A 24,483-nucleotide genomic window follows, 5' to 3' on the forward strand; every position below is an offset into this window, starting at 1 on the left:
TTCTGAATTTCCAGCATGTGTGTGAGAGTGACTCTTTCATTTCTTAATTCTTGAAAGAACTAAACTACCTTATTAAAGATTACCTTGTTTCGTGACGTCATTCGATTTAATTCTAAGTGTTGGTATCTTGGAACAAATTTTTATTGTGTCAGACTCTTATCATATCTCTTTCGACTTTCCATGATTAAATTTCAATCTTGATTGTGGGTTGCATGAGTACGTGATCACGAGTTCTGCATCATTGCCCTTCCAATAAAAAATGAGAGGCATGTTTTTTTAGGGGTAGTTTGGTTTTTTCAGATGACCTATTAGTCATTAAAAAATTTCACCAAGGGTGTATGTGACTTTTTTACTATTTTAGAAATAGTAAAACAACTTAATTACCCTTGAAGTTAAAATTTTTAAATTATTGGTAGAGAATATTTTAGTCTTTTCACTTAAAAACAGTAAAAAGATAATTATGCCATTAGAATCAGGAAAAAATAAAGCATAAGTCCAATGGCTTTTTTGTCTTTTCACACAGGTTTTTTTTGTTAATTCTTCAACCATTAAAGTTAATTTGGTCTTTTTAAGTTAATTAATTAATATTTAAATGAAAAAAATTGTTGACAAGTGGGAGGCACTCCCACACTTTGAACAACATGTACGATGTCTCCCAATGGTAGAAACTGTCCTTCTGCCATGTCGTTGGAAATGTTGTCGCGTCCTCTTCCTCCTTATACAACTTATGTCGGTGATGGTTGACCGGTTTGTCGCAAGTGGGCCCTTTTGTTTTATTTTCTCTCTCCTCCCTTGAAAATTACAAGTTGGTCTTCTTTTTTTTTTTTAATTTTTTTCAGTTTCATCACTCAACTCTTTTTTATTTTTATTGAGAATTTTGCTCGGTTGTTTTCTTGGGTTTGCCTTTTATGCGTCAGTCGATCCCAACCTCATGAACGTGGTCATGAGTTTTGAAGGTTCACACGAGTTTACTTTAGTCTTTTTAGGTCTTTTTAGGTCTTTTTTCAAATTTAATTTTTTTTTCAATTTAATTCTTCAACATTTAATTTATTGAACAATGATCTTCATGCTTCTTTTTTTTCACTTTCAAGATCAAATATCTTAATCTTAGTTATGTTATCTCTTGATCAAATATTGATTTATTTAATTAGATGTGTGTAAAATCATTTCAATTTATAATTAAAAAAATCTTATCCAAAAACATGATAGAAAAACCTATATATTAATTTTTTTACTGAAAAAAATATTTGACCCGCGGTGAAATGCAAATAACATAGCTAGTATTGCCTATAATATAAAATGCGTGGTTATTTTACTGTAGACACATATTATTACCCCTCTTACATTTCACTGTGGATTGTAATAGTAAAATTTTTTAAAAAAATTCAATTTCATCCTCAAACTTTTTATGCGCACAATTAAATCTTTTAAAGCCCAAATTGAAGCTCAAATACATTATTTTTTTTTGGTAAGGGTTGAATTAAAAGATAAGAGACTATAGTGAAAAACACAGGTAATATAGATAGTAGCTATGAAATTTGTTTCAAAATTTCATTTTCATCCCCCATAGTTTTTAGCTATTGAGTAACCAATCCCTATAATTATAAAAATATATATATATATATATATATATATATATTTTTCGGTACCAAACTTTATTTTTTTATTTTTTTAGTTTTTTTTTAGATAAAAAAAAAAAGAAGAGGTCGTCAAATTCTGGCTTAAAGAGAGAATTATTATTAGAAAAGATTTAGGCTACCAAAACAATCTATTTTTATATCAAAAGATTCCTACGATTAAAAAGATTAAAATTAGATGTTTTTTATATTAAAAACACCTAAACAAACATATATAAACTTGAAAAGTTTTTTAATTTTCTATTTTTATATCGAAAGATTCCTACAATGAAAAAGATTAAAATTAGATGTTTTTTATATTGAAAACACCTAAACAAACATATATAAGCTTGAAAAGTTTCTTAATTTTGAGTTTTTGAACGGTTTTTTTTTTGTTTTTTAAAGTTATTAATTGGTTTAACAAGATTCCTCAAGTGTTTTAGATGTTATGGGTAAAAATAAAATGATTTAAATAGGTTTTTGGGTATAAAAAAAAAAAAAGGCTTGTTTTTCCAGTTACACTAATGACTGAATTTTAAAATTAACAAACGAAACGACACACCGTCTGCTGATACAAAACTAAAGCCCTCTTTGAAACACCTAAACAAGGGAGGTTAATTTCCTTTTTCCCATCACGTGTCATTTAGTTTCGGTAAGCTTCTCCTTTACAATGTTGACAGACCTATATACAGTATGCATTCAAGTACCTATGCTACTTGGGATGGCTGCAAGATCTTTCTCTCCTCCATCGCTAGCCTCTTGTGTAATCGCCGTTGATGCTCAGTGAACTCCATGAATAGATCTCTCAGCTGCTTTGCAGTCGTGTATTCCTCAGATCCAGGACAAACAACTTTTAAAGCATGGCCGGTACTTTTATGCTGCCAATTCTCCTGCAAATAAAAAAAAAAGTGAAATTCAACGATTAAAGAACTTAAACCAACACAAAAGCTTGAACTATTTGGTGGTGAGGCTCACACATCATACTGGGGAGCACCAGTTATTGTGATGGTGCAGGATTTAAGTTCTTATCAAACATGAATGGAAAACTGAAGTTTGATTCTTATACTAGCTAATGACTATCATAAGCAACCTGCCAATATAAAAGATGAAACCTGCCAAAATACTCTTTTATTCATTTTCTTGCATACATTCAAGGAGGAAAATGCTGCCCATATGACCATGCAACCTCTAGAACTCAAGGCGGCAGAAAAATCTTCACATACCAAAGTATCTGCGACATCCTCTACATGTACCTAAACCATTTAGCCTAATACAGAAAAAGAAACTTGTGCAAAGCTTGCCTGATATTTATGCATCAAGTTTTGAATTGACACTGCAAATGAATCATACCCAGACAGATTCCCAGTTACCACCCACGGCCTGCAGATATGAATTAGGTTATCAACACTAAATGAATAAATGTCTGACAAATAAAGCAAAGATACTGAAACCAAAAAGTCAAAAACTTCAATGAGCTTCTCCATCAAATCTCATATACAGACACGCAATAAAGTAGAAAATCTGGTCAGGTTTTCAATTCAAGTAACATCAGATATCATTATGGAAAGTCAACAACATAATAATACATGTTGAAACATTTGGTATGCTCAAGATCTGAACAATTAAAAGCCCTTGTTCATAGCTTGTTAAGATGCAAGGTATAATGTTTCAAAGAACTATTGATGAGGAAAAAAACAAAGACAGAAAAATTAATAACAGCAAACATTTAGTTAAACTCCACTATACAGCAAATTATAAAGTCAATCAGATTACTTATCACAATACATACCTTCCTCTCTTTGACATGATAATATGGTCTTGACAATCTAGAAATTTGGACAATTTCTCAAGATTCTTTCTGCAATTCAACACAATGGCCCCCTGTGTGTACATCTCTGATGACATGCTTGGGAAGACACATGCTTGAACTGAGAGTGAAGTGCGTGAGTGTATGAATTCCACAATTGTTGAAGGAGATAGATCTTTATCTAAATTGTCAATCAAAAACACAGAGCTACAGCCTCCGAGGTCATTGTCATCCCTAGACCAATCACTGTGATCGTTACTCTTTGCCTCTAGTGTAAAAAAGAGAAAAAACAAATAGTGAGATGCAGGGGATAACAGAAAAAGAACTAGTGAGTTACATCAAATACAAAGAAGGAAATATTGCATGTGTAGAGTAAAAGTTGATCATGACAAGATGACAAAAATTAAGATTGTTAGTAGTTGATCAGATTCAATCTATGAATGAATTGATAGAAAACGTAATGAACATATTAGAGGTGCTATAAAGACGAATGAAATACAAAGAGCAATTGCATAGTTAAAATTACTATCAGAAGCTGAAGTGGTAAGAGAATTAAAAGAAAAACTCAAGCAGAGTCCAAGTAGTTAAAGTTAGCACATTGTTCAATTCTAAATGAGTTTCTATAGGAGAAGAGATTAAGAGACAAACCATCAGGTGGACGTTTCTTACAAGGAGACTGCTTGGCACACTTAGTATTCTGCAAAAAAGAAATGCTTAGACATGGTAATCATGAAATATCACAAATACAATAACTTGCCTGATTAAGCCATTTAGTAAAGCTTGTGGCTGACTTCTTGTTCTCAAGTACACAAGGTTCATTTTGAAGTCTTTCCTTCACCATCTTCAAGAAAAGCTGTAAATTAGGATCAAGGCAAGCATAGGACTGTACAAGGCAGAGGCTTTCAATTGTTTTGTTAACAAAACACCCAGCGACTGGACCATGCTGCATGATCACGATAAATGTGCACGAACACATTTCTCCTCCCTGTTCAAATGAATGCTCCTTATGAACCACCTACCAAAAAGAGCACCTGTCAACCACTAATAGCTAAAATAATTTTTATGAGCTACTAGAGCATCTTCCATCAGTATGCCTATATTTTTCCCATTTTTTTCTACAAATTATTAGAAAGCTATTCAGATAGTGAATGACAAAACCAAAATTCTGAAGCTAATTTTTTTTTTAGTATTTCTTCATTCATCCAAAAAGGAAGCAAGAGGGAACTACCCCAATAAAATACAATAGAATTGCTACAACTATAGGAGTAGAACGCAAGCAAACTAAAAGAACTTTTAACAAGAAACACTAATCACGTAAAATTCCACTTGGTACAATAATCTTCTAGACTACAATTACTTTTTGCCTCCTGCAGAATTGTAGAGTTTGCCATTCTGAGATGAACAACCTGGATAATAGCTCTAATGAGGTCTTGACAGTAGCAGTTCCAGTTTGATGCATGCGTCTATTCCTCTCTCTCCTGATTATATAATCTATTGTTCTATCCACTATCTCACATAATGATTAGATGTCTGTAGTTCATTTTCAAACTCATAGCCAGTTCCCTAGACCCGGAGACTAAATGCAATCATATCATAACACAGGCTTCAGATAGTAGTATGATCATTTCCATGGTGGTGGAAGCAGAAAATGGGCATTAGTACAGCCACACCATTTACAGTTCCTTTGTCTTCTTCCCCCCTCCCAAGAAGAGAGCAATTCTAATTCGTATCCATAGAAGCAGATTCATTTGGATAAACTCATTCATCTACAAATTAAAGAGCCTAATTAGATAACCAATGATGATATGAAAATGGTTCATGAGACTGATCAATTTAATTTTTCTCATCAAACTCAAGCGCACTATTGTTGGCGTGCAAAGGTGATTAAGAATAATGAAATTAAGTTATTTGAACACTTTATATCCTATTCAATCCATTCCTAATGAAATCAAAATGAACACAAATTTGATGTCTTCAAATGTTAATCGTAAGCATAAAAATCAAAACGAATGAGCATCTGGGCAAGGACAAAAGACGAGATGCAAATTTATACAAGTAAAGATGAACGTGGGAAAAAGAGCAAGACTTTTTTTTAAGAATATCAAAAGATTCTCTTCTCTCTCTCATAGTATAAAAAATAAAATACCAAATCCTGACCAGAAAAACAATCTTCAAATCTAATTAAACATGGTATTAACTCAGCAACCACACACACACAAACACAAATCATATCAACTAATAAATCCATTTTTTTTTCAAATTATAATAAAAAAACCCACTTCGAAAATTAAGAGTAGACTCACATCATCGACTACGGCGTCGTAAAAGCGGTTGTCAGAGCCATCGAAGGAATGCGAGGCGCAAACAACGACACCTCCGACCACTTTGTGGCACTCGTTGTCCTGCAATTGAGCAGAAATAGGGCGGAACCGGTCCTCCAACCTCTCTAGTTCCTCCAAAGTTTTGAAATTCTTCACCTCGAAAATGGAGTCATCGTCGTCACTGAAATTTTGGTACTTGAGAGTGAGTTTCTCGCCATCGAGAACCGTGCAAACGCTGTACCAGGCGTCGTCTGATAAGCTACGAAACTCGACGTCGTAATCGGATGGAGGCACAGAGACAGCGTTTGGATTCGCCACCGACATTGTTTTTTTTTTTTTTTTGGTTTCGGTTTTGGCGTTTGGGACAGCGTGGAGAGAATTTTTTAATACAATTATTTTGCTCGATATATAATATAAGAAGGAGAGGGAAAATTAAAAAAATAATAATTTTAAAATAATTAAAAACATTCTTAATCATTTTTAATAAGTTTGGACATGAGAGAAGAAGGGTGAGGAGTTATTAAAAGAAAAGAAAAATGTTTTTACTAGTGATTTTCTGAAACGTGTCACTTTATTTATTCTAATTAGATTTGATTTTTATCTAAAAAAATAATTAAATTAAAATTTTAAAAAACTAAAAAATTCAAACTAGAACCAGTTCAAATCAACCGATTTTGGTTCGGTTTTTTTAACATAAAAATCAGAAAACCTGTATTTTTTTTTTTGATTTTCTGATAGACTTGTAATTAATGTTAATATTATCTAATTTTGTTACAAGATTCTATAACATATTTAATATTTTTTGCCACTGAATATTCATTTATAGTAAATTATTAGTGCTAATATTATGTTCAATATGTTGCAAGTCTCTCTAATGTCTCGTTTGTTTGCTGGAAATGAGTTTCTTTATGGAAAGTAAATTCCATGAAAGTGAATTCCGGGAAAGTGAATTATTTTCCGATATTTGGTAGTCTAATGGTAAATAAGTTGGAAAACACTTTTCAGTGTTTGGTTATGTCATGGAAAATGAGCTGGAAAATAACTTATTAATGTTTTATTTTTTTTCAAGTTTATTAAAATAATGAGGAACAAATCTTACAAATGAAAAAGTTGATTGAGAATGAAATTGAAAAAAACATATGATTTCATAAATTATCTCAAATAAAATAAATAATAATCAAAATAATATAGATTAAATCTAAAAAATAAAAAAAATAAAAGATGAAGAAATTAAAATAATAATAATTAACATTTCATAAATTATTTCAAATAAAATAAGTAACAATCAAAAGAATGAGAACCAAATTTGATAGATAAAAAATCTCAATTAAAAAATGATAAGGGAAAAACAAATAATAATTATAAAAATGAGGATCAAACTTAATATAAAAATTAAATTCTAAGGGATGAAATTGAAAAACAAATATTCCAAACAAAATATATATAGCAATCAAAAGTTTGAGAATCAAATTTGATATAATCAGCAAATACTATGATATTTTTAAATTTTTCACAACTTTCGGGAAGTGTTTTCCGCCCAAAATAAAAGGAAAACACTTTCCTGAAAACCAAGCTAAATTTTCCTTTGACCGAAAAGTGTTTTTCGTTGACCAACTTTCCTAATGGCAAACAAACACAGGAAAGTTTGGAAAGTGGTTTCCCGGAAACCACTTTCCGGGAAACAAACACCTTCTAATATTTGTGTTTTGGACTCCTCCTGCATCAAAGTTTAAATAACACACACACCAAGTTACAATTTAAATTACAAAGCATTGCCTTCAAAAGGGCTTAAAAAGAAACAACAAATAACTTTGCCATAAAAAATAAAACACTTCATGCAAAAAATATAAATCTTCATTGTGCATATTATCCCAATCGAAAAGCACATCAAGACGACAAGAACATTGCACTTTGATTCCTTAATACCATTGACATCAAAACCTGGAAATCAAGATCTAAAATTATATCATGATAAAATAAATTAGAATATGTAAAAATAAAATGTAGTATTTTACCATCAAAGTAACTTTTGAACTAATTATCATTCGTTGCTCGATGTAACTTTCCACCAAATTCTACAAAATAAAAAATTAGACATGTTAGATTATTGCAAACGATTTAATTAATAAATCACAAAATAAAAGGTGCAAGTTTATAAAAAAAAATTACCTGACTCAAGGTTTTCGTAGGTTTCAAGATCATTTATCATGCTTCTAATATCAATTGGAATTGATCCATAATGCAACCAATTTTGACAACAAATGAGTGCTTGAACAATTGCTGGAGATAGAGAACTTCAAAATTGATCGAGTACACGACCACCACACTACATGCTGATTCAGAAGCCACTGTGGATATAGGAATAGCCAGAACATGTTGTGCAACCTTTAAAAGTGTCTTATATTTCAAAGCATTACTTTTCCACCAACCTAAATATCTAACTTATCATCATTAGGATCCTCACATCCATCAATCAAATATCTCTCAACCTCATTTTTATTTTCCATACTATCCACCTCTTGTAAATGTCTTTTGAATCGAGCCAAAGTGTTAACATCTACCTCCGTGTCATTAATAGCATTAACATCTTGTTTATGCCTATTATTATCCACCATTTCATCAATTTTCAAATAAAACTCATACAAGCTCACCAAATTATCTTTCACTTTATTTGTTAGCAATTGTGCTTTGTCATAATCATACAAATCACCAAAACAAAATTTCACATATTTCAACTTGAAACGTGGATCTAAGACATTAGCCATATATAACAAAAAATTCTAATTTACTTCACAACCCCAATACTTCTCAAACTTTTACATCATATTCATTGCCATTCCACTTAAAATATTATCTTTATTTTAACACAATTGCAACAAGTTTGTATACATGTAAATCAATTCATTGAAAAAAGAATTTGATATGACATGCAATGAGTCAGAAAATCTCAATGTAACCATATAAAATATCTTTAAGAACTTCACCAAAGTTCTAGTATTTTCCCAATCCTCCACACCAGGTGGCCCTATGTTTTTTTTATTCCCCTGTGAATCAACCTCCAAAAAGTAACTCATATACCTAGGTTCTTTTTCACCTAACCTCACAAATACCTTTTCAAACTTTTCAGCAGCTTCTAGTATAAGATAAGTTGAATTTCATCGAGTTACAACATCTAAACACAATGATTTCTTACACTCTATATGCAACTTTTCTGCACACTTCTTAAATTCAAGTTGCCTCAACGGTGAAGATCTCACAAACATAATTGCATTTTGAATCTTAACAACTGAAACATTAATCTCTTTCAAGCCATCTCACACAATGAGGTTCACAATATGTGCACAACATCTAACATGCAAATGCTCATTTGACAAAATATTAGTTGGCCAATCTTTCATCACATTTTTCAGAAATGAAATAGTCACATTATTAGAGCTTGCATTATCTACTGTAACAGTCAAAACTTTATCAATCCCCCACTCTAACATATAATTCTCAATAACTTAACCAATTATCTCACCCATATGATTGGAAACTTGATAAAAATTGAGAATTCTTTTATGCAAATTCCACTCATTATCAATCCAATGAGCTGTTAAACACATATAGTTAATATTTTGGATTAATGTTCATGTATCTGTTATTAAGCACAATCGGTGACCCCTAAGAGTTGTCCTCAATCTATCCTTCTCTTCAACATAAAGTTTCAAACAATCTCTCATAATAGTGAAATGAGAAGGAATGTCAAATCTAAGTTGCATAGTCCTAGCAAACAATTTAAATCCCCGACCCTCAACAAAATTAAAAGGCAACTCATCAATTATAATCATCTTTGCTAATGCTTGTCTACATTCATCATAATTATAACCTATTGCCTTAAGAGCTCCCACATTTTGTTCTCCCAATTCACCCTTCTCTATCTTAGGTTCTAATACCAAAACCTTTTGTTTCTTATCAATCACAAAAGAAAACTTTTTGCACGCTTTTAAATGACTCCACATATTACATGTGCCATTAACAATAATATGACATGCATAATGTTTTCCACAATAATTACATTCAGTTCTAGGGGCTTTAGGATCAACATCAAGTTTTGTAAAGTGATCCCAAATTTATGACTTTTTTATCATCAGCATTTCTTTTCATTGATGTAAGGACTTGAGGTTGTTTACCTTTTGTATCTGTGATGGATCCTGCAGTGGTTGATTCTGCGTTAGTTTTTGAAGTTGGAGAATTGGTTGATGTTGGTGTAGTGCCTGTGGATGAAGCATTTTGAATTTGAAGATTTTCCATCTGTTATTTCATAATGAAAACATGTTAACAACCATAATTTATAATAGACTTAAATGTACTAAAATTCAAAGAAACATGCATAATGTTTTATAGTCAAAACTAAAATTTTGGACACGCTTAAGATAACACATGATTTACATCCGAAAATTGGACTGCAGTCACTAACACATGACCCATTTTGCTTCCATCTCAAAGAAACTAATAGAAACTTAAATATACTAAAATTCAATCCATGAATGATTGTATGCAGCAACTGGAAAATCCACCCACCTTCTCTTTTCTCACCCCTTAAGTTTGAATTCTTAGCCATTTTGACTGCCAATAATTCTGTGTTGAGGTCTCAGTCTCAAGTTATGGTTCGAAATTGACCTTAGTACATGTAGACGGGGTGGTTGGCATGTAATGGTAAATTATTCAACTAGAAAAAAAAATTCAAATTTCATAATTGATAAATTACAGAGTCCACCGAGCCCCCCCTCTTTTTCTTTGGAGCTGAGAACAATGTTAAACCAAATTCGGCGAAATTTGTGAGAATTAGAGAAATTTTTCATTAATTACTATCCTTTAACAAACTCTAGAGTCAAATTAAGGAAGGCCTTGCTATTAGTTTTCCACAACTGTCTCATTCCATAGATTTTTCTTCATCTAGAACTTTATTTGTAATATATGGTTTAATTTGTTTCTCGGAGTCAACTTTGAAATTATAGATGTAATTTGCAAGTCCTTAACTGTTTTGCAGTAACCCTTGATTGGATGGTGAGGAAAGTTTTGTTAAGAGAAAAATCAGAATCACTTTTCATAGATTGCCATTTCATCATCAAATTATTTCATGCATTATTCATTGTTATTGCTTTCATGTATTCGTGGATTAACATATTCATTGTTATTGCTGGAGTATGGAGTAGGAGGGTTGGAAATTGGTGGAAATAGATTATTAGACTCTAAATATAGATGTCATGCTAGGAAGGGAAATTTTTTATAATTTTGGTCCTGCACTGCATGATCATTTTATAGTAGGTTGCACAGAGTTTATGCAAGTAAACTCACGATAAACTAAATTCATCTAATAATTTGTTCTTGACCACGAAGAAATTTAATCTTGATATATACATAGAACCTTATCCAAAAATAACCTAGACATTATAATTAAAATAAATTGGTAAACTAATCATCCCTACACTAAATTTATCCATATTCCCAGAATCCACAGAATACACAGAATCACAGATTTTTTAATGCAGAAAAAAATCAACCAAAATACCACTCTAAGCTCAAACTCTGATTTTTTTGTAAGGATATACCAACAAATACACAGAATCATAGAGCATATGTTAAAAAAAAAAAAACAAAGATTGACAAAAAAAAATCATACCTAGTGTGAGTTGTGACACGATTCAAGGTCGGGTGTGAGAGAGGGAGGTGACTGCCTGACTGGTTTCCTAGATCTAGAGTTGGACTCTGGAGGTTCGGTGTGTCGGTGTGGTGTGTGTCATACGATTCAAGGTCGGGTGTGAGAGAGGGATGTGGCTGACTGGCTAGTTTGAAGATGAAGATGGTGTGGGAGAGGGATGTGGCTGGCTGTGGATGAAGATGGATTAACTTGATTTCGTTACAGATCTGTGAATGAAAGTGTGAATTGTGAGGGTTGAGGGAGCGGTTTAGGAGCAAGGAGAAGAACGGCTGGAGTTTGGACGCTAGGGTTAAGAATAAGAACGTGTTTTTTTTGTATTTATAGTACCCCCTTAACTGAACCGTTTCGGTTCGGTTTGGGTTTTTCCGGTTTCAGGTTTCTGAAACCGAAACCGAACCGAAATTTTTTTCAAGAATTTTAATCAGTTTTGTTTTACGGTTCAGTTTTGTTAGTTATTTTTTTCTCGGTTTTTCAATTTAATCGGTTTCTTGATTTTTTTGCTCACCCCTACTTTCATCTTTTTGAGGTTTACATTATATTTTCTTCCCATAGGTTTAAAAATTATACCTTAAATACAAAGTAAATGAAAGTCAATGAAAATACCCTTCATGTAAAATATAATACAGACTAAGAAGAAAAGAGAACCACGTAGAACACAAAGTAAAACCTTTTTTTTTTTCATTGGAAGTGTTAATTGATATAGTTAATTCGACTTTGGATCTATAATTATATCTAATTAAATTTTTAATATTTTATAAATTATAAACCCGATTCATTTAATTTTATCATGGATAGTAGGTTGGATATATTGGGCTTGGCTAAAGTTTTTGTGAATATTACAAATAATTACGGGCTGGATTTATATTCCTAATTTTCATGAATCCTTATTTAAAAGCGGACATTCAACATAGACTATAAGTTTCATAACACCTCTAATGTTTGATCTAATTTTCATACCTTGCATTACCATTAAATTCTAGTTATCTTCTTTTTCTTTCTAGCAAAACAACAAGCTATTTTTATTATGTTGGAGAAATCTAATAAGAAGCTTACTAATAAGAACTTTGGAGTTAAAATATTTCTAAATAAAATAAAAATAAATATTTATTCCATGAATTATATATATATAAAAAAAGAAATATAGATATACTAATTGGATCGAATTAATTGGATTTTAAAAATCTTGATCCACCACCCCTACCTGTGATATCATTCATTCCCGGCTAAAGAGTTTACTCAGAGTAGGGGTGACGACATGTTCTTTGATGAAGGAGTTCACAATTATATTGGTTGTAAGACATCATTACCAAATCTAACTCTAGCTATGGTTGGCCTACTTTCAATGAAGGTTTCCCTACAATCATAAATCAATGTGTAAGTTTTTCTTTTTCTTTGGCCTTTTATATGTTGTTGAAAAATGCCTTATTTTTGGGCTATTTTTGTATATATCATTAGGTTCTTAAATATCATACACGCAGCGAAAATAATAAAACAAAATTATTTGGAGTCTCTAGAATCTCGTTAGACATATCTAGAATTGTTTAAGAATTTATTACCTGAAGATTTAATTTTCTTCTGTTTTGAATAATTCTTTAAAAGCTAAGTTATCTAATAGACAACCACAAAAAAATAAGAGGCATAGCTTACTATTTATAGAAAAATATAAAAAAACCCTATAAATTAGTAATATCAATTTACCCCTTGAATAATATCCAAATATTAATTTAGAAAAAAATTAGAAATTAACTCCATCAAGTCCTTAATTGATTTTTCTAGGTGGAGAAATGTAATTCATGTATTAATTATATTCTATTCTTTAATTTCTAAAATATATTTTAATCAAGTCATACTTAATTAAATCTTCCCAGTTTAATTTCTGACTAATAGTTCTTAATGTGTGTAACACTTTAGATTCCTAATATGTTGGCCCAAATATAAATTATAATTCTAATTAAATAGAATTAAATAAATTAAACAATTTAATTTATTATCAATTCAACAATTGATTAATTTATATTTGAAGATCATGTGCATCGTCTAGCAATGTGTCTAGATTCCTCAAATATTATAAAAGTAATTAGTGGTTTAACTTAACATTTCAGTTATCAGTTTCTCAGTGTAATTAATATTCTTTCATCAATAATGTTTTGATTTAACATTAAAGCATGTTGTATGTCTGCCATGTTAAACCATGTTTGTTCTCTACATCATAGTCATTGATCATTTGAATAAGATTTAAAACTCTTTTCAAATCTCATTCATTCTTAACCAAGGATTTCTCAGTCAATATTATTTGAGAACAGATGAGACATTTCTCTTAATTCATCTATAGTGATGAATCCTCTCTTGATCACTCAAGTACTTTTATATAATTTATGTTTGTCTCCCTCGTTACCTTGATTAAGATAACATGTAACAAGATCAAAGCATAACATTCTTTATATAAGATAAACTAGTGATCTCAAGTCTAAGGGTCACTTACACAACCGTCACGTGAGTCTTTCCATATACATAAGTGATATCTCCATATGGAATTCTTATACAGGTCGATTCAGTGTTCATATATTATGACAAACACATACATGTTAGTTTTATGCATCTTTTATACCTCAGCTTAAGAAAACAGTTGCTTCTTCTCATATAAAAAATGATATAATATGTACCAGTCTCTACAACTCTAATAAATACCTAGTATTTAAGAGAGCATCAACAAAGAACATTTTACGAATAATGCTTTGAAGCAATAGGAATCTCATAATTATAACAACTTTATAATTTGTTTTGCAAAGTATTTTTTTTTCCATGAACTTTATCTTTACTCTAGATTCATAAATCAAATATTATATGAATATAAAAGATAAATTAAGTATTTATTAATAATAAATATGTAATTACATGAATATAATAATGCCACATGTAGCCAACCAATTAGCTACGGGACATATTAAACTAGCAATCTCCTATTTACACTAAAGTTAACCGCTCATGTATCTAATATCATATTGCTTTTATGTAGCATTAATGCTTCTGCATGGATAGTGACTTAGTAAGAGGATCTTCTAGATTCTCTTTTGTGGGTACTCACTCTATTTTTACATTTTTCATTTCATTGATTTATTAAATCTAATAGAACTTTTTAAGTACTTGTTTGGATCATTGATGAGACCTTGGTTCCTTCATTTATGCAATGACTCCATCATTTTCGCAGTATAGGGCAACTAGATTAACAATGCTAGGAACTAACCTAGTTTATTGATGAAGTTCTTGATCCAAACAACCTCTTTGTTTCCTCAAACATGGATGTGTACTCTTATTCAATTGTAGAATCAGTTTTGCTCTCTTGTTTGGAACTCTTTCAACTCAGAGCACTACTGTTTAGAATAAATATATATTGATTGGTATTCACTATTTTCCCAACATTTCATTGAAAGATTCTTAATTCAAACAATTTTGAACTTCTAGTTTATCTTCTCTATTGATGGATCCTATAGTCAAGTATAGGATAACATTTCCATTATATCTCTCTCAATCTGTGTCTTAGAAAACATGTCTTTAGAGGGAGTTATTCCATGCAAAATAGATAAGAATCCAATATTAGATTCTTTCATGCTAAGCTATTTTAGCATCCACTCTATATACATGAATTGAGACAATCTAAGAAACCTTTTATACCTATCTCTATAGATCTTCATATCCAATATATATGTTGTTTCTTTTAATTTCTTTATGGATAAATTCTTGGACAACCAAAACTTTACTAATTAAAGTAAAGATATGTCGTTTCTTAACAATCATATGTCATGTACATATAATGTTAGGAAAACAACACTCCTCACACTAACATTTTGTAAACACAAGGTTTATCCATATTTTTTATGAAATCGAATCTGTTAATTATACCATCAAAATTAGATCTATTGGGTTTTATCCCTTCAGGTGGATTAACCAAGTTCCAAACTTGGTTAGTACATGAAGTTCATAGCTTCAAGTCATTTCTTGGAATAAATACCATATATTATTTCCAAATAATTTTTTGGCTCATAAATTATGAGCAACATGTCATTCAAAGCTTCCATGAGAGGTCTTTATTATTGATGCATGACATGTCCTTCTAAATTTATAAAGATTTTGTTTTTTTAAGGTTCAGACTAAATATCCAATGTTTTAGCATTGGAAATATATTTCATACTAATGTAGTGTTCTAAAAGGTATATAGAATCTTATTTTTTTTAGATATTCCTTGAAATATTTGGTCAAATATTAACCACCTCGATCCAATTGAAGTTTCTTAATATCTATTCCAATATGTATTTCAATTTTATTGCAGTTTATATTGAACCTAAGCATTTTAAATTCAGGTATATACAAATCATTCATATAATTACCAGATTCATAAAAATATCATTATTATAGAAGAACAATATTCGTCCTCAATAATAAATTTAAATCCATTTAATACTAAATAAAATGGAAACAATGTCTTAAAATATAGGAACAAAATAAAAATTGTAAAGTTCTAGTATCAGCCCATTAAGCAAAACAAAATAACTAGTTCCTACAACTAATACATAACTAGTTCCTAGAGCTAATGCAACAACCTTTACTTCATTACTGAGTCATAGGTCCACTCTACCTTCAACTAATCTTTTAATTTTCTTTAGTTCTTGCATGCAATTGTAAATGTAAAAACCACATTCGATATCCAATACCTAAAAACTATAATGCAAAGTAGTAAGACAATTGTCAATTATAAACATACCTGAAGTATAAGCTTCATTAAGTTTTTTTGCCTTCATGGTTGCAAGGTATTCCTTGCAATTCCTCCTCCAATATCCTTTATTGCCACAATGATGACACGTGCCCTTGTCTTTATTGATGCCCTCGGTAGGTTTAATTGCTTTAGAGACAATACCATTATTCTTCTTATCCTTTTTCTTAGACATTCTAAAAGACTGAACTAGAAGAACTTGGTCTTTTTCCTTCTTAAAAGCCTCTTCAGTAGTTAGAAACATATTAAGCAATTCTAGCAATGTACTATCTAACTTGTTCATATTGAATTGTGAAAAGTTTTGGGGTAATGACTACAAGACCAAGTCAACACTTAACTCATGGTCCATGACAAAACTCAATTGGCCCAATTTCTCAATATAGCTAATCAATTTCAAAACATGGGTGTTCACTGAAGAACTCTTTATCATCTTATAGCGGAACAATTCCTTAGAGGTCTTATACCTCTCCGTCTTATTGATCTCATCAAACAATTCTTTGAGATGCATAATCATAGTATGGGCATCCATATGCTCATGTTGCTTTTGAAGTTCAGGTGATATACTAGCTAATATCACACAAGCAGTCTGTTCATTGTCATCAATATGACGTTGATCTTAATTCCTAACTTCTTCTTCAGCATCCTCAACAAGGACATTTAGAATTGGATTTTCTAGATATACAACATATTTTCTTACTTGAAAACCATTCTCACATTTCAGTGTCAATCTCAGAAATTTGATCTAGTCAATTTGTTAGTATCAAATATGCTTTATATGGATATGTTACTACTCATTTTTATCTACCAACTTATTTATATAAAAGATAAAGAGTATTAGTTTCATGCTTACATATTTAAATTTTAAATTTTGATAAGGTCTTTAATTTTAATTTGGTCTTCCACTATTTTCTTGCAAATTAATAGCCCTCCCTATTAATTCGGGAAATCTCACTTAGATTTTCCTAATGGGTTAGGATTTTATTTAATGTATCCAACCTTGAGTGACTTAACAACTCAAAATAAATCAAAATAAAAGTACAATCACATTGGTCTTTAATGTCTATAATCACCCATCATGAATAAAACATTTTAATATGCATAATTAAAAAATATTCCATGCTACTCTAATTTTTGGCTTTATGTGAAATTTAAAATAATATTTCTAACACTTAGAAATATTCAATCAAATCCAATTTGATAATTTCCCAAACAAAATTTTTTTCGACTTAAAAACTCTCATTAAATTAGAAAAACTATTTTTCTAATATTTAATTAAACTATTTAATTAAATAAATTCTAATCCCATTAGGATATTATAAAAATAAAAAAAAGAATTAAACAATTAAATTCATTTTTAATCCTATTAGGAGAATTAATTCTACAATTAATTTACTTTAGGGTATAAAATCTAAATTTTATTTATAGAGGGTAAATTCATAATTTACCTTAAGATCTTAAATTGTCATTAGGCATAAAGTTTTAGGGTCATATTCACAATATACAAACTTAAAAGCCTAATACTTAAAATTAAAAGGGGATAGGGGTAAGGAGGTAATTTCCCAAAACCCTAAAGACCAAAAATTGGTTTTCTTCTTCATCCTGCAGTTGTTGCAAATTTGTAGCCGTTGCTGCCCAAGGCTAGGAGCAACCTTTGGTTGCTGGCACAGTTAGAGCGTGTTGCGGCCTTGCTAGGTGTGTTACTGTAGCAAGCGCGTTAGGGGATGGCGCTGCCACTGACAACGTTTCACCCCCCTTCTTTTAGTTGCTGGAATTTAGGCATAAAATCCAGAATTCAGTCAAATCTGATCTGGTCGAAACAATAATCGATCAGAGTTTATGTTTTTTTTTTATTTAAAAAAATCATTGAGAGAAAAATCTGACCACTTTTTTTAAAAAATATTTATTTTTTACATATAAAATTAATTTCTAATTAATTCCAATAACAATTGAATATGCAATTAACAAGAACGAAGGCTCCGCTACTATTGTTAGATTCTTGAATGTCATACACGTAGTAGAAATAATAAAACAAATTATTCAGGAGTCCTTAGACTCTCGTTAGACAGATCTAGAGTTTTTTAGGTATTTGAATAATACTTTGAAGGCTGGGTTGTTGCAAACCATACGTCGTCCAATTGTCCGGCCTTCAACGGTAATCCGCACGAACCACCAGTGAGAAATCTCCTAAATCTCTATTTATGAGAGAATGATTGCTATGCCTAGATTGTTATCTCTTTATTCTATGACTTACATAGTTTTTCTGTCTAACAGACAACCAGTAGTGATAAGAGGTATAACTTATTATTTATAAGGAAATATAAAAAATCCTATAAATTGGCAAAATTTAAATTTATCTCTTGAATAATATCCATATATTAATATAGGATAATTTTAGAAATTGACTCAATCAAATCCTTAATTGATTTTTTCTAAATGTAGAAATATAATCTATGTATTAATTATACTCTAGTTCTTAATTTCTAAAATATATTTTAATTAAATCATACTTAATTAAATCATCACAGTTTTATTTCTGACTAATGATTCTTAATGTGTGTAACCCATTAGGTTTCTAATATGGTGGCCCAAATATAAATTCTAATTCTAATTAAATAAATTAAATAATTTAATTTATTATCAATTCAACAATTGATTAATTTATATTTAAAGATCACGTGCATTGTCTAGCAACGTGTCATGATACCTTAAATATTATAAAAATTATTAATAGTTTGACTTAACCTATTAGTGACCGATTTCTCAGTGTAATTAATATTCTTTCAGCAATAATGGTTCAATTTAACATTAAAGCATAAAGTATATCTACAATGTTAAATCATGTTTGTTCTCTACATAATAGTCATTGATCTTTTAAATAAGATTTGAAATTCTTTTCAAATCTCATTCTACCTTAGCCAAGGATTTCTCAGTCAATTCTGTTTGAGAACAGAATTAATTTTTTTCTTAATTCACCTAGGGTGATGAATCCTTTTTTAATCACTCAAGTATCTTTATATAGTTCATGTTATACCTAATGTCTGCCCCTTTCTTATCTCAATTAAGATAATATGTAACTGGATCAAAGCATAACATTCTATATATAAGATAAACTAGTGATCTCAAATCTAAGGATCACTTACACAACCATCACGTGAGTCTTTCCATAGACATAAATGATCTCTCCATATAGAATTCTCATGCAGATCAGTTTAATATACATGTCTTATGACAAACACTTATATATTAGTTCTAGGTATCTCTTATACCACAACTTATGAGAACAACCGCTTTCTTTCATAAAGGAAAGAACATAATATGTATCAGTCTCTACGACTCTAATAAATATACAATATTTAAGAGAGCATCAATTAGGAATATATTAGGAACAATGTTTTAATGCAATAGGAATCTCATAATTATAACAACTTTATAATTTCCTTTGCAAAGCATTTTTATCCTATGGATTTTATCTTTACTCTAGATTCATAAATCATATATTAGATTTATTAATCTAATATTTATTAATATTAAATATAAATTAAGCATTTATTAATAATAAATATATATTTATATGAATATAATAATGTCACGTGTAACCAACCGATTGGCTACATGACATATTAAACTAACACCGGAACCACAGAATGTACAAGTATCTTGTGTGGAACAATTAATGTTAGATAGTGTCTATTCATGGTGGGCCATGATGAGGGGGAGAAGATCGGGAGAGCTACTGACTTAGGGTGACTTTAAGTTCGAATTTGAAACAAGGTATTACTTCTGACAACATCGTCAAGATAAAGAACAGTAGTTCTTAGCACTAAGGCAAGATAACATGTCAATATTGAACAATGAGAGGCGATTCTAAGACCTCTCTATGTTTGCTACTACTATAGTATCGACTGAGCAACATCGAATTGATAGACTAAGAGATGGACTCTGACATGAACTTAGAAATGGACTAATTGCTTTACATCCCAAAACTATAAGGGAGTTAGTTGAGGCGGCTCAATCTTTGGAGGTTGTGTTGCAAAGGGAAAATTAGGGTAATTATGATGCAAAACAAATGAGATTTGGGAAAAAAAGACATGATGTTTTCTACTGGGCACCCACCTCTACCTAAGAAAGGAAAGAGTGAATTATTTTTTGGGCAGTTCAATAGAAAATGGGGAAGCTTTGCTATTAGTAGGTTTTTAGTAATCTCAGTACAATCTAGTGGTTAAGGTTTTTCTAGGGTGCATATTCGTTCAATGACTAATTCAGCTGGTGGTTTTATGAGACAATGAATGCCATCTTTTCCCTTGTGTGACAAGTGCAACCAAAAACATCCTGAAGATTGTTCAGTAATAGTGGGCAAGTGTTTTATTCACAAGCATGAAGGGCATAAGTGGAAGGATTGCAAACATCTAGGGATAAGTTGTTTCTATCGTAGAGAGATAAGGCATTTTAAAAAAGAATGCCCTTTGAGGATGATGGGTCATAGATCTCGATTTCCAGCACAGAGTCATCAACAGTTGGTGACTATGGATAAGGCCTAGGGGACCTACTTAGTTAGGGGGCAGTACTACATGGAGAAGGCCCAGAGTATAACAAGAAAGGACTTAAGGGATGGTTTATCATCTAACACATGAGGATGTTAGAACTGCAACTGAGGTGGTGACAAGTATGATAAAATTAAATTTGCATTTAGTTTATGCTTTGTTTGATCTGGGAGCTACTTATTTTTTTTTTGTAGCATCTAGAAATATGAATAAACTAAACTTTGATAGAGGTATATTGGAAAGAGAAATAGTAGTTAGTATATATTTAGGTGAGTCGGTAGACATTGAAGATGTATGTAAAGGGTGTGTAGTGTCAATTGAGGGAAAAAGAATGAGGTTAAACTTAATTCCATTAAAGATATTTGATTTTGACATTACACTGGGAATGGACTGGTTGGGTGTACATAGGGCATAGATGGATTGTTTTATGAAAGCGTTAACATTTATAGGAGATAATGGCAAAAAGGTGACATTTTAAAGGGGAAAGAAGAGTGATACCAAACTGTGTGATATCGCTAATGGCCGCTAACAAATGTTTAAGAAAAGGGTGTCAAGCTTATATAGCTTTCATAATAAAGTCAGGGAAAGAGAGTCCTAAGTTGAATAGTATTCCTATAGTAAGGGAATTTTTAGATGTACTTTTAGAAGAACTGTCAGGATTACCTCTAGAAAAAAAGAGTGGAGGTGACTATTGATGCATTACCCAGGATGACACTCATAGCTCAGTCACCATATAGAACGGCTATATTTAAGTTGCTTGAGTTGAAGGTGTAGTTACAAGAACTTGTGGGTAAGGGTTTTATTTACCTAAGTAATTCACCTTAAAGAGCCCCGATATTGTTTGTGAAAAGGAAGAATGAAACCTTTAGTCAATTTATTGATTACCGATAGTTAAATAGGGTAACTATGAAGAATAAATATTCATTACCTTGGATAGATGATTTGTTTGATCAGCTGAAGGAAGTGATAGTATTTTCTAAAATAGATATGAGGTTGAGGTATTATCAACTAAGGATTAAGGAACATGATATTTAAAAGATCGCATTTAGGACTCGATATGGTCATTACGAGTTCCTAGTAATGCCTTTTGAGCTGACAAATGCTCTTGCAATGTTTATAGATTTAATGAACAAGGTATTTAGATCATTTTTGGAGTTTGTAGAGGTATTCATATATGATATCTTGATTTATTCAAGTCAATATAAGGAACATGAGAAACATCTAAAGAGTGTACTATGAGTGTTAAGGGAAAATTAGTTGCATGCCAAATTTGATAGGTGTGAATTTTGGCTAAGAAAGATGGTTTTCTTAGAGCATGTCATGTCAGCAGAAGAAATATCGGTGGATCTAAGGAAAGTTAAAGCTATTTTGAAATGGGAAAGGTCGGTGACTATGATGAAAATCCAAAGTTTTTTTTGGCTTAGTTGGGTACTATTAGAGATTCATAGAAGGATTCTCTACTACTATTGCTTCCCCTTTCACCTATTTGACTCGTAAAGAAGTGAAATTTAAGTGGGCTAAACAATATGAAGAGAGTTTTAAGGAGTTAAGGAAAAGGCTCACAACTGCCTTTTATATTGGCTCTTCTTTCAAGAACCGAGGGGTTTGTGGTGTATAATGATGCACCAAAAAAGGGTTTATAATGTGTGTTGATGCAACATGGGATAGCATATGTATCGAGACAATTGGAAACTCATGAGGTGAATTACCTGGTGCAAGACTTAGAATTGGCGGCAATAGTGTTTACCTTATGAGTCTAGAAACATTACTTGTATGACATTTTGGTATAAACTAGCTTTGATACCCGCGCGATGCCGCGGGTCATTTTTTTTTGCATAACAAATATTAAAAAACAATAAAAATTTAAAAATCTTGGGTTTTTCTGCAAAGTTATACCCAGGAAGTTTAAGTGAGTCTGGCTGTAACACTGGACCCAAGAATACTGGATGTGGGTCTGGCTATAAGGTCGTGTCATAAAAGTGTGATAATTAAATAGATTAATTAAAAAAACAAAGAAAAAAAATCAACAGGAAGTAAAAAACTAATGAAGAAAAAAAAAACATTGAATTAATTGGGTCAACCTTTTAAACCAGGTTATTCCGTAAAACCTGGGATTTGCGTCATGAAAGTTTGATAATTAAATAGAAAAAAAATGACGGGTTTACCTAGAATTAACCGGGTTAACCCATCAAACCAAGTTAACCCGTCAAGCCCAGGATACGTGTCATGAAAGTATGAAAGTCTGATAATTAAATAGAAAGAAAATTAACTTTAACAAACTAACCTAAATGAAAAAAATAACTCGTCAAATCAGGTTAACCCATCAAACCCGAGATTCGTATCATGAAAATCTGATAACTAAATAAAAAAAATTTAACATTAACAAACTAAATCAAACAAAAAAAATTCATTAAAAAAAATAAAAAGAAAAAACAAAAGAAAAAAACAGTTATATAATATAATACAATATAATAATAATTATAATTATAATGAAAAAACGCGGGGAAAATTTAAAAAAATGAGAAAAAAAAGTGGGGAAAGCTAAAGCTAAAGCTAAATTCTCAACCAACTCAATATTGAAAAAATAAATTTAACAAAGATAATTTAAAAAAAAAAACATGTGGGGGAAACACTGTAACCAAACAAAAACCATGTAAGGGAAATACTATAGTAATCCATAGTATGATAACTAAATAGAAAAAAAATTAATTAAAAATAATAAAAAACAAAAACAAACAAAAGACATAAGCCTGTTACTAATGAGGAAAAAGAAAAAAAATCTGAATCAACTGAGTTAACCCGTCAAATCAGGTTAACCCGTCAAACCTGGGATTCGCATCATGAAAGTTTGATAACTAAATAGAAAAAAAAAATCGATGGGTCAAATGAAAAAAAATTAACAAACTAAACAAAACGAAAAAAAAATGATTAAAAAGGAAAAAAACAAAAAAAAATTCATGTCAACTCGTTAAACCAAGTTAACCCGTCAAACCCGAGATCCATGTCATGAAAGTATGATAACTAAATAAAATTTTTTTTTCACATTAACAAACTAAATTAAAAAAAAAATTCATTAAAAGAAATAGAAAAAAAAGTGAACATTAACAACCTAAACTAAACGAAAAAAATTAATTAAAAAAAAACAAAAACAAACAAAAGACATAAGCATATTACCAATGAGGAAAAAGAAAAAAAATCTGAATCAACTGAGTTAGCCCGTCAAACCAGGTTAACCCGTCAAACCTGGGATTCGCGTCATGAAAGTTTGATAACTAAATAGAAAAAAAAAATCGATGGGTCAAACGAAAAAAATTGATTAAAAAGGAAAAAAAAAATTTCAAACTAAATTAAACAAAAAAAAATTCATTAAAGAAAAATGCAAAAAAAAAAACCATAGGCGGAAAAAAAAACAAAAAAAAGGAAAACAAAAACGAAAAAAAAAAAAAGTCAAGTGTATCACTGTGTGCACAGTGATACATTTCACTGTGCACAGTGATATAAAAAACAGAAGCAACAAAAGCGGGGAAAAAAAAAAAAACTGCTGCTACAGTGAATATCCCACGCGTTTTAGAGTATTCTATAATGTTTACTTAGCATAAGAGTCTGAAGTACCTAATATCGTAGAAGGAACTAAATATATGATTAAAATGTTAGGTATAGTTGATTAAAAATTATAATTATGTCATTGAGTATCATCCTGAGAAGGCTAATGCAGTAGCTGATGCA

The 24,483-nt window shown here is 30.7% G+C and overlaps 1 protein-coding gene and 1 long non-coding RNA gene across 2 annotated transcripts; both read right to left on the minus strand.

Annotated features, from left to right (window-relative positions):
• Positions 1-2,132: 2,132 nt before the first annotated feature.
• Positions 2,133-6,115, minus strand: LOC7489266 (uncharacterized). Its single transcript, XM_002302797.4, has 6 exons — positions 5,727-6,115; positions 4,181-4,438; positions 4,072-4,120; positions 3,406-3,691; positions 2,918-2,996; positions 2,133-2,506 (listed from the first exon to the last, which is right to left on the minus strand). Exons 1-6 carry the CDS (start codon positions 6,066-6,068, stop codon positions 2,324-2,326), a joined length of 1,197 nt encoding a protein of 398 aa, XP_002302833.4. The 5' UTR covers positions 6,069-6,115; the 3' UTR covers positions 2,133-2,323.
• A 1,373-nt stretch (positions 6,116-7,488) lies between these two features.
• LOC127905018 (uncharacterized) lies at positions 7,489-10,121 on the minus strand. Its single transcript, XR_008058621.1, has 3 exons — positions 9,917-10,121; positions 7,760-7,819; positions 7,489-7,685 (listed from the first exon to the last, which is right to left on the minus strand). It is a non-coding gene; the product is annotated as an uncharacterized LOC127905018 (long non-coding RNA).
• Positions 10,122-24,483: the final 14,362 nt, after the last annotated feature.

This window comes from Populus trichocarpa, chromosome 2, assembly GCF_000002775.5.
Source record: "Populus trichocarpa isolate Nisqually-1 chromosome 2, P.trichocarpa_v4.1, whole genome shotgun sequence".
Lineage (NCBI taxonomy): Eukaryota > Viridiplantae > Streptophyta > Magnoliopsida > Malpighiales > Salicaceae > Populus > Populus trichocarpa.